The following is a 12,435-nucleotide window of genomic DNA, read 5'->3' as shown; positions in this document are numbered from 1 at the left end:
CTCATAAAGTTTGTGCATAAAATAACTCTTAGAAGTTCCTCTAGAAAATATTATGCTTTTATTATTAAAGTTTACTTTGATGTTTAAATAATATCTTGAGAAATTTGAACGTAGTTTAAATAGGTAACAACACCTGCCCCACCTTGTTCCTTCCTCTCTCACCTGGACCACCTTTGAGCTGTCTAGATCACCATTGAGAACAAGAGTCCCTGCCACAGCCCTGACCTCAGGGCAAGTGTATCTCACATCTTTATATGGCTCACTGAGTCTTTTCTTTTTCTTTCTTTGTTTCTTTCTTTGTTTCTTTCTTTCTTCTTTCTTTCTTTCTTTCTTCTTTCGGGAGTTTATTTGTTCGTTTGTTGTTTTTTTCGAGACAGGGTTTCTCTGTGTAGCCTTGGCTGTCCTGCACTCACTTTGTAGACCAGGCTGGCTTCGAACTCACAGAGATCCACCTGCCTCTGCCTCCGGAGTGCTGGGATTAAAGGCATGCGCCACCATGCACAGCTCACTGAGTCTTATTGCTTGGTTAGGGACTGTTCCTTCAGGGAGGGATCTTTTCACCAGGGTTTGGTAATGTTATAAATAAGAAAAAGAGCCAAGACCACTACATATAACTTACTATTCATCCATGGTGTTCTGCCTAATAATATACCCAACAGGAAAGGCCAGCATATAGTCAGTTCTTTGTACTTGGTGGCAGCTATGTTTTAGAAGACATAAACATACTTTATGTGAATATAATTGATCCCTTAATATTGAATCAGAGCATGATCATGTCTGATTAAACCTCATCTAACATGTATATTCCTTTATAAGACAGATCATGGACTTCTTGTGCTAGATAAACAACAAACAAACAAAAGGTTATTTCAGAACAGTACCAGATAATCTTTGAATCATCAAAATTGGTAACAAAAAAAAAATAATAAAATGAACAGAATGTGGCACTGAAGAGACCATGTAAGAGATACTTGTTTCTGTTATAAAAGCTAAAAAGGAAGGAAAACATAACATTTTTTTACCCTAGCTGCAACTACAAATCTTAACCATGTTGTTTCCCACCATTCCCCTACATGCTCCCTCACACTGTAAGTAGTGAGATTGGAGCTGTAAATAAATTAAAAAATAAGTGAGTCTGAAAATACAAGACTAGGATTAATGCAAATTCGCTACAGTTTATTTTAAATGCCACTCCAAAGGTAAGTGGTGCTTCCTGCCTTAGCTTTGCACTTACCTTCACATTGTGATTTCATTAAAGTGGTGAACAAAAAATGATGTGGTTTTAAGTCCTGTATTTTCTGATTATTGCTTTATGGAAAATATTGCATGGGCCTTACTTATTTTAATATGGTTTTCTATTTTTTGGTTGATATTAAAACACAGGTGACCCTTCATTGTAGAAAATGTTTAAACCTGAAGCAATTGTGGTAATAAAGTATACAGTACAGCAAGAAGTCCACAAGGAAGTCAAAAAGTCAACTCATGAGTTTTATAACTAACAGCATACATGTTCTTTGTGGAGTTCCTGAAACCCATGTTTCAGGAATCACACATAGAGTGAGACTTGAGCTCTATAGAAGTCAAGCTTGTCTTCTGAGATACAAACATGAATATCTGTGCCCTGTAGAGTCCATCTGTGTGTATCTGGCCTGTGATCTGAAAAGAAGGCAGTTGTATAGCTGTATGAACCCTTAGAAACAAAATGCCCCATGTCTGATGTTGGCAAGATGTTGACTTCTTCCCCAAGTCCTTCAAAGGAGAATGGTTTGGAATAACATTCTGAATATTTAATTGAACCTGAGAAGAGATATAACTCCAGAGAATTTTGCAGCATTTATAAACATTCCTGATTTAATGATAGGGAGAGGCAGAGTCAACCCAGGTGATTCCTGTTTTCTCTGCCATGTTTGCTGGGTGGAGGAGCTAATGCTCTGCATTCGCCAGTTGTCTCTGCATTATAAATACGTGTTCTTTATTGAGGGCAACTGGGATAGAGAACCTGGGATATATCATAATTCAGTCCCTTTACCTAGCATTCTGCTCCTTATCTTCTTGCATTTTTGAATAATGCCACCAGACCTACTTCAAGATGACCTCCTTCAAGAAACTGTTTTACATTTCCTCTGTATGCGGTTCCTCCATGGGACACATGGCTCAGTGGGGTGCTGAGAGTGTGGGTCTGATCAAATATCTTCACCTCTTCTCCCCTCCATCATCTTCCCGGCTACAAGTTATGTTCAAACTTAGCAAAAAAGAACATTCTACAAATAAATTAGAAGTTAATGGAGATACGTTAAACAGAAAATGAAAACTCTTCCTAATTTTTGAGCATAGAATTTTTCCAGTTGGAGTGGACTTGGATTGGATTTATGTCTTCGTATGTGTGGTGTTCTATGTGAAAATATCTAGGTCTGAGAAGGCTAAGCAAAATCACAAAGAATAAAAATTATTTATTATGTTGATGAAAAATATTTTATTTTCTTGTGGTATCTAAGAATATTTGTTTATTTTATCTATATGTGAATATGCCTCAGGGTATGTATGTATACTTGTTGCCTGTGGTACCCACAGCTGCCAGAAGAAGGCATCAGAGCTCTTGGGGCCAGAGCTTTAGGTGGTCATGAGCTGCTAATATGGGTGCTGCGGACCAAACGTAAGTCTCTGCAAAAGCAGTGTGTGGTCTTAACTGCTAAGCTATTCCTCCAGCCACATTTTCTTGCATCCGTAACATATTCTTAGTTGACCTTGAACCTATTGGACATGCTTTTGGTGGAACTCTTTACTAAATTATTTTTTTACAAAAAGTTTCTTTTGTCTCTATTTGTTTTACATTGTCATAGATTTTTTTTCCTTTTCATTCATTTTTTAATCAAAATACAAAGTAACAAGATATCTTACAACACTTTCATGCATACCTAGGTTTGGGTGAGCCTCTCATGTTCCACCATTTCTCCCTCAGTGTTCCTATATCCTACTTCTTTTCCACTCAGACTGTGCTATTTTATTCTTCCCAATTAATCCCCTAAATATTTTTGTTTCCCTTTTAGTGGACCAATTTTTAGCCATTTCTGAGCTTATTCCCACATTCTCACAAAAAAATACACCTATGTAAAAGTTAAGAAGCTAATAGCATAAAAGAGAAAAACATAGTATGTATCTTTTTGATTCTGGGTTACCTCACTTAATATATTTCCATCTGTTGCCTACAGATTTCATTATTCATATTTCTACAAAATACTGAATGCTAAAAGTTATCATTTTCTTTGATACACTTAACTAAGGAATAGAGCTAAAAAATTAAATTCACTGATAAAAATATCACCCACACCTGGCAGTGGTGGCTCATGCCATTAATCCCAGCATTCAGGAGGCAGAGGGGGGCAGATCTCTGAGTTTGAAACCAGCCTGGTCTACAGAGTGAGTTCCAGGACAGCCAAGGCTACAAAATGAAGCTGTGTCTCAAAAAGCAATATATATATATATATATATATATATATATATATATATATATATATATATATATATGACATGTTATTGTATTTCTAAAATACATATCTGATGACATTTTATTGTATTTCCAAGTTTCCTTTAAAAGGTAAAACTCTTTTCTTTTTTTCTTTTTTCTTTTAAAGATTTATTTATTATCAATATGTATACAGTTCTCTACTTTCAGGCCAGATCGCATTGTAGATAGTTGTGACCCACCATGTGGTTGCTGGGAATTGACCTCAGGACCTCTGGAGGAGCAGTCAGTGCTTTTAACCTCTGAGCCATCTCTCCAGCCCAGTAAAACTCTTTTCAAGCCTAAGTTCATTAGCCCCATTGAAATAGTTTGGTAATATAGCTGATCTTCACAAGCCTTAATTGAGACTTCCTTCTAAGGTTATATTTAGGCTGTTTCAAGTTGAGAATAAAGTGAACTAGTGCTCCCTGTAATGGGAAGCCAGTCACGGACACACCGTTACTAAGTAAGAGTGAAACATATGGGCCATCTTCTTCTGGGTTGGGCTTATAGAGTTAATTGAACATTTTGTGTTTGGATCATGTGGTCTGTTTACCAGCAGTCTGATTCATGGGCCGGCCTTGATATTTAGTTAGGACTCTGTCTGTTTAGGGTATGGCCAGAGAACCAAATACAGCTTCTAACTTGAAAGCAGAGACGGGGTAGCCAAATTATATGCAAACTGCAAACATCTACATGTCTACCTAATCAGCAAGCCTGTAAAAACCAGGAGGTAAGAATGTTTATCCACTCTCCTCACAATAAAAAGAAAGATGATTAAACCAACTCTGGCAGTTTAAAGTAAACTAGTAATTGCACTCAAAGGTGTATGTAGCTTTTCATAATTTTAAACAGTCACATTTTTATTAAACCAAAATTACAACCTTAAAAAGAGTCATAAAAATGGCTAAAAGAAAATCATTATGATGTAGGACCATTCTTCATTTATTAGTTTGTGTCTGAGTCATGTTCTATCACCATACAGGGTATGCAGATCATTTTTGCTAACAAATAAGATGGATATAACTGATAAGTGGCATGGATTTCTTTTCAAATACATCACTATTTAAAAATGCTTTTTTTCTGAGTGGTAGTTTCCAAGATTCACTCATCTTCAGCAAGGTATAACTTTCAGATTCCATAAAGAATGTATTCTGGTGCTGGCTCACGTGTGTTTAATTATTTTAGTGAGTATTAGCTTAATCAGGGGCTCTCCTCCTGCATGCCCTAACCCAGGGTGAGAAGTAGACTACCTATGGCTTTTCTCATTCCCCCTTGCTCCTGGAATAACTGCCCAGGAGTCCAATTTAAGAAGCGAGAAAGGATAATGAAGAGCCACCTCTTAATTACACAATCAGTTCCTATTTCTTCTGGGACTTAATCCAGATCATGGCTTCAATTTGAAGGAAACAATACAGTCTGTGATTATATATTCAGCAACTCCAGGGTTCCTATTCTTAGGAAGAGGAAGGCTTCTTAAGATGGACAATGTGACAGTTAGGGGAGTGTCACCAATGACATCTTAAAATCATATACCAATGAGTACTGTGTTTAGCCAAAGATGTTGCCCTAATTCTGTATGATGAGCTCCACAAATGGAAGCAGGTGTCAGGGCACCACCCACATCTTAAGCCTTTTCTGTCTTCACTTGTGCTCTGTCCTGCTCTCAAAGCATGATTTTTATTCCCATTCTCATAGACAGCCTTTAATGTGTCCATATTTCAGAGAAAAAGAAAAGAGGAGGAAGAGATACAAAAGAAAGGATGCAAAAGATCTGTTTGTCCTGTTCCCTTTGACAAATAGGTTTCCTTATCAGAGCCGGATCACATGACCATTGTAGGTCAGATACCCTCCAAGTTGGACAGATTATCACCTCTCTGAAACAAATATTGAGGTTTTACTTAATATTAAGAAAGAGAAAAAGCTATTGGACATGTGGTGTATAGTGTTTAATCACTAAAATATCAAATGGATTGGTTTACTTAAAACTCAGAGTGTGAGAACTTGTTCTCCTTGGTTGGGCTCTTTCACCTCTAAAAACTCAGAGTGGTGTGCACTATTGTAAACTTCAGTAGGTGCTTGTCTCCAATCAGCCCTACCCTCTGCTCTGAGCTCCTAGGGGAAGTCATTAGCTTCTTACTGTGTAGTTCAGTGTCTTAAGAGTCTTTAAACAGAATATTCAACAAAGAACCAATGTTTTTATTAAACCTCCTGATACTTCTTTATTTAATAAAATGCATTTTATTCCTTTTTTAAGACAGAAAACCAATGTTTTTTTCCCACATGAGCAACCTCCAGTCCCACAATTTACCCCATAGGCCCACTTCCTACCATCAAGACAAAACTCAAAACAGCAATGTCTCTTCATTTCCACTTAGGCTTGATCATCAGTAGCTTTCTGCATTCTCTCAGTTCATATTCCCCAACACACCCAACCACACTTAAATGAAGTTGCAAATTGTTCATTATGTCTATCATCCTATTTACTATCTTCTGTCATTTCCCTAGTCCTCCTAGAACAGATTTAAGTTCTTTACCCAAGATAAGCTACTTGCTATGTGTTCATTTCTGAATTCTGCTCCCATTTGGTTAATCCTTTAGTTGTTTTTCTTCAGTTGCCCTTCACTGCCTGATACATGTCCAACTACTTCTTATCCTGAAGATTGCTAGGCTCTGTTCCTAGAACACTGACTGCATGGCACCTTCTCACGCCTGGTTTTGCTGAATCTTCTCTGAATATCCTTGCTTGCCCTGTTCTCACTGTTGAATATAGTAACAGCCTCTTCAAGCTCCAGTGACCCAAGAGTATTTTTGCTGTGATGTGTGTTCATCCCAGGTAGACTATAAGTGCTATGAAAATAGGGCCAATACATTCTTTATTATACTATAGTCCAAACTACTCATATAATACCCAGTGCATAACAAATACTTCTTGAGTTGATGACTGAATTATAGACCCAGTGCATAACAAATATTTCTTGAGTTGATGACTGAATTATAGTTACTTATTGTAATATGCTATTAAAATTGATTAATATTTTAAGTAAAGCAAGTTGTACATAAGTGACAAATCAAAATGCATTTTGATCATTGTCTGATATAGTTGCCAACTTTACTTTGTAAAAGGATATGATACATGATCTGATAAATGGCAAATTTGGCCCTTTTCCTTATATACAAATTTCATATTATATTATTCTTTGTGAAAAGCCATTGACTCTTTCAGTAACAGCAGAAGATGTAGCTCAGAGTAGAGTGAAATGCTTCAAAGTATGCCCAGGCCTTGAATTTGATCCCAAGTAACAATACACACGGGGGGGGGGGGGGGGGGAAGAGAGAGAGAAGAGGAGAGGAGAGAGAGAGACAGACAGTCAGACAGACAGACACAGAGACAGAAACAGAAAGATGGAGACAGAGACAGGGAGACAGAGATACAGAGACAGTCATTCTATGGCTTGATGAGTTGTCAAAAACTATAGAAAGAAAACTGAAGATGATTAAAGAAATAGAGTGAGTATTACCTATTAGATCACAAAGCAATCATGAAGATAAAATCAAGGTAGATTATCAAAAAGCATGAGAAAACTAGTTGTGGGGAGACTTGGCAGGGGAAAGAGTTAAGTACAAGGGTAGAGATGAAGCAGAAGTTAAAAAGATAGATGTTAAGAAATTATTACTAGGCAGCTCCTTTCCTAAAACGCAAGGTGCTGTGCTGTCATGGAAGGCATGTAGACCTTGAAATCAGAGGAACTGCAGCGAAGTTCTGGTCCTGTGTGACTAGACTACAGGTTTGAGGTACAACGTAAAGTATAATAGCACAGCTTCCTGTCTGTAAGGTGGAAGCAAGACCTGACTTCACAGGCTGTGACATCATAGCATTTAATTCATGAGGAAAGACTTATGGGAATAGATGTATTTTTTAAAATTTCTTTTAAAATGGTCTCTTATCTGTTTTCTGTTAATTTTCAGATGGTCATGTGTTATGGAAAATGACTACCTGGATTCATGGGTGGTTATAATCCTACTAATAAATAATGGAGCATAGTAATAAATTCTCAACAAGTGAGTCTTGTCCATTAACCTTTTCGTGTACAGAGATGAGTATCACATAGCACATGGTCAAGAGAGAATGGTGCCCACAGTACCAGTATCACTGGTCAGTATAGGTGACAATAATACATGTCCCTGGAAACATAGCAGGATGAGTGTGTCCATAATCTCATTTCCTATTCCCTGGCTCCTGGTAACACACTCTGTTTACAATAGATACTTGAGAAATCCTTTATAGTCAAATAACTGAGTCTGCCTGTAAGAAAATGTAACCTTATGAAAGAAGCAAAGCCCTAGGTAGGAAAAAAAACTAAATTGGAAAATTCATAAGTCTAGTATATGTCAGTTTGTACACAATTAAATAGGACTGTATTCCCCCATATAACTGTCACAAACACAGTGTTGCATATTAAAGGACAAACATCTCAAAAAGCAAGAACAGACGTCAGAAACCAAAAGACAAAAACAAAGGTCAAATGTGAACATGAGCCTCATGTGACTTTTAACTTTTTTACACCAATAAAAGACATGAGTAGGTGTGGTCTATTTCTCTTGTTCATGAAGAAGAAAATGAAAAGACGAAATCTTTAAGAACGCCTTTTGTTTTTATTAGCAAACCACAGGAAAGCAATTAGTAAATGCTGCAAGCAGTGATAACGTGACCAGACTTCAGAATTCACCTGGGTGCCGTGGTGTGTGGAATGCCGAACGGCACTGACACATGCATGCTGCTGATAGAAATGCAAATGAGAAAGGGTCCATATCCAGAAAGAAGCCATAATTCCATTTTAAATAATTCCACGATGTCTTACTTGGAAGCTTATCTCCTAAGTCACATCCAAATGTATCATGTTAAGCTCGATCTCTATGGCGTCACAGATTTAAATAACGGCGTGTCAGATTAACTGTGTGCGTCAGAAAGTATGTCTGATGAGAGATGAGACCCTAAGATTTACACTTTCTATGTTATAAAGTCTGTATTCTCTGGCTATTTACTCACATCCTTCCTTATCCCATCACATCACCCCTATCTTATGGTTGCTTCGCAGGCCATGGCATGTGTTCCTGTGGCCGTTGTGTTTGTGAGAAGGGCTGGTTTGGCAAGCTCTGCCAACACCTGCGGAAGTGTAATATGACAGAAGAACAGAGCAAGAGTCTGTGTGAGTCAGCAGATGGCACATTGTGCTCAGGGAAGGGTGAGTAGCACTGCTGGAGCCTTGACTGAATCCCCGCTACACACACATTTGGCCCCTCCAGAATAAACTGAGAAAAATTTGCTAGGCTTCTGTCAACCCTGAAAGCTGAGCATCAGCAGCATGAGGTGTGTGAGCTAAGGTGCTGTGGTCCTTTGTGTCTGTGCGAAAGAAGGAAGTGTTCCCAAGTTCATACTAAAACACAGATGTGATCTTATTGTTTTAATAGATTTTGTTTAGAACCTCATCATAAATAGGTCTTTGTTGAGTCACACCCAATTGCAAAGACCATAAGAACACAGCATAACAATCTTCTGAAAGGTTTCGTGCAGCAGCTGATGGAAACAGTTGCAGAGACCCACAACCAAACAATAAGCTGAGCTTGGAGAGTTTTGTGGAAGAGTGGGAGGGAAAGATAGAGGGATCCAGACGGGTCAAGGACACCACAAGAAGACCCAGAGTAAACTAACCTGAGTCCGTGGGGGCACACAGAGATTAACCACCAACCAAAGAGCATGCATGGACTGGACCTAGACCACATACACATAGGTAGCAGATATGCAGCTTGGTCAACATATGGGTCCCCTAACAATGGGAGTAGGGACTGTCTCTGTCTCTGTTGCCTCTGAGCTCCCCTTCCCCTTGTCAGGCCATAGTGGAAGAGAATGCAGTTAATCCTGCTGAGACTTGAGGTGCCAGGGTGGGTGGTTACCGCTTGGAGGCCTTCCCTTCTCTGAGAAGGAGAGAAGGGAATTGAGGGAGGGATCATGAGGGTGGGACTAGGAGGCGAGGAGGGGAGAGGCTGAGATTAGGCTGTAAAGCAATTTAATTAATTAACTAATTTCTAAAAAAGAACACACAAAGCTATATTCACCAGTGCAGTGATTTACAGTTCATTTATCTCCTAACCTGACTTTTCTGTAAAAGTATTCCCTAAAAAATATAAACATTGAGTCGTCATTAGAGTTTCAGAATTTTCAGCTAGAAAATTTGCATATAAAAATGCAAAAAAGTTGGTGGATACTGGAGAGAAGGCTCATCAGTTAAAAGTACTTGCTGTTCTTAATACCCACATTGGATAGCTCACAACTCCAGGGTAGCAGACATCCTTTTCTGACTTGCATGACTCTCATGTGCACTGAATCTACAGATACATATTTTTTAATGAAATAAATTTATAAGTGAAAATAATTGATTAAATATGGACTCAAGCCTATTTCCTCACAATCAAAGCAAACACAAATCCCTACTTTGTGCTTTCCCAGTGATTTGCTTTGGGTTGTAGAAGCCCAATGAGGGATCAGTGAGGGGTAAGGACCTAAATGGCTAAGTGGGTAGGATTCTTGAGCATGGCCAAACTCAAAGAAGATGTAAAGCTTCCTAAGGCCTTCCATTTTGAGTTTCATGGTTCAAAGTAATGATGGGCAGCAGATGCTTGAAGATTCTTTTTTTTTCTCTTCCTTTCTGGTGGCATCAGTGCTGGGCTGTAGAAGAAAGGGGCCGAGGCTGAGCTCTTGCAAATGTAATTTATCTCCACCACACAGGATAACAAGGATGTTGTTCCTGGTCTCCATGGAGAGCATCATCCCACAGCTGACCCCAAGAACCATAGTACGAACAGAGCATGTTAGAACCTGGGGGATTCCAGCATGGTGAATGAGAAAGGAGATGTGTTGACATCCTTCTCTCTGCAGCCCTGGTAGATCTCATGAACTTTTCTGAATTCTGTATATTTTTTTCCAAAACTCATGCAGGAATACCCTCATCCTGGTGATCTCAAGGTATATGGAGATTTTTTTCCTTCCTATCAAAATAAGATATTACATAGAACCATAGTCCAGGTTTGAAGCAGTGATTGGCTTGTGACTGCATGCCAGGATACTTTGCTACCCACACCCACTAAAATAGTGAGTGTGAACTCTGTGCTTGCTAGGAACTGGGAATAAAGCCATCACTTCAGGAGACGATGAAGAAATAGCATTTTATTTCTTACAAATTTATAGCCAAGACAATAAATCACTCCATAGAAAAATTTAAAACAAGATACATTGTTGTGACCTTTATAACAGATGGTGTCATTAGTACAATAGTGAAAACTGCCTGCTGGGGTGTTAGGTTGCAGCATTTTGTCAGGCATGATGTATGAAAAGGAACGCCAGTAATGAAATAGGGCCTTGAAGTTGTCTTTGTAAATGACCAAGAGAGATATGCTTAGTGGCCATGTTGCCCCTCAGTTTAGCTACCTTTGCAGAATGTATGGTGAAATTTATAGGGCTTTGCGATTGTTGGTTGGCTTAGGGACTTGTTTGTTTGTTTGGTTGGTTGGTTGGTTGGCTCCTTGGTAACACAATACTATCTTTGTCTTAATAATGTTACCCTGGATCCAAGTAATCACTCTTATGCTCTTACAGATACCATTAGGACACACACACACTTAAGTGTATCTTTAAACTGTCACAGTGATACTGCTACATCCACATCATTATTAAGTTTAGGTTACTCTCACTTATCCATCTGTTTCTCAGTTACCACCATTCTGTGTGCTCAAAAAAATAGAATGGGAAAATCTTATACTTTTCAAGACCAACCTTATCCTAGGGTCCTGGTTGCCCAGATGGCTGCTAGTCATATGTAGGCAGGAATTGCTTGTTTATGAAACTATATAGATGTTTTTGCTTTGACAATTATCACAGATAGATAAATAGATCGATGGTAGACTGGATCAGATTAAGGTGGTCTGTTAACTCTTTTCAGAATGTCTTCTGAGACAATTCCCCCATCCTTTTTGTTATTCCGTTCTCATCTTTGATGGAAGTGTGTTTCATTCTCCTCCTTGAGTCTTTGGGATATTATACAAATAGGTGAAAAGTTTGTCCAATAATAAAAGTCAGCAAAATAGGGACATTATTAAAGGTCCTTTTTGGAGAATAAAATCAAATGGGTTAGTGGTGTTGTAGTTACAGGTTTATCACCCTAGGGTTCCTGACAGGGTGTGCCAGCTGCAGCCTATGGCTAGGCTGGGCCTCCAATGGGAGTGGACCCGAGTATGCTGAATTGAAAAGTTGCTCACTTTTGCAGGTTCAGGAAGCTTACATTTGTTAGACAGAGCCTTCTCCTCATGTTTTTCTCCTTCCTAGAGAGGGAATAATCCACCCCTGTTATTGGTTATTTATAAGAACAGCCAGCACACTCTATAATAAAGGTCTATAATAGGTCTATTGGCTACATACACTGTGTTAGTACTACATGCTATATTGTTCCTATTTATGTAGGGAATAGAGCATTTTACTACCAATAATCAACAAACAGAAACAACACACCTGCAGTTATTGTGACCATGAAAATTGCTTCCATGGCATACACAAAATCACCCTAGTTTTTTCTAACCATTTTATGACATCTACTATACTTAGAGCTAGAACTTGTAGAATACTCAGTGCACATAAAACATGTTCACTTTAGCTGAATGTACTCATTTCAGGACAAGACCTCACTATTCTTTGCATCTGGGTATTACACAAACAAAAGAAGCATTAAGAATCACGTAGAGACAAGAGATAAGCTCAAAAATCATGTGTAAACTCTTTGTAGGAATTATGATGCACATGAAAAGGCATCCTAGGTATGATGTGGTTATAGCATGAGTATACAAAATAATTTATTTTTATTGTAGAAGTAATTCCATGATAA

At 38.4% G+C, this 12,435-nt stretch overlaps 1 protein-coding gene across 1 annotated transcript in view; it reads left to right on the top strand.

Annotated features, from left to right (window-relative positions):
* ITGBL1 (integrin subunit beta like 1) overlaps positions 1–12,435 on the top strand; it is a 233,011-nt gene that overhangs the window by 215,163 nt on the left and 5,413 nt on the right. Inside the window, exon 9 of the mRNA XM_084767838.1 lies at positions 8,602–8,748. Within this exon, the coding sequence (XP_084623964.1) occupies positions 8,602–8,748 (147 nt within the window). The remainder of the gene's footprint in view (positions 1–8,601; positions 8,749–12,435) is intronic.

The sequence above is a fragment of the Acomys minous genome (genome assembly GCF_964271855.1).
Source record: "Acomys minous genome assembly, chromosome: 18".
Taxonomy (NCBI): Eukaryota; Metazoa; Chordata; class Mammalia; order Rodentia; family Muridae; genus Acomys; species Acomys minous.
This window is presented reverse-complemented; position numbering and strand designations above follow the sequence as displayed.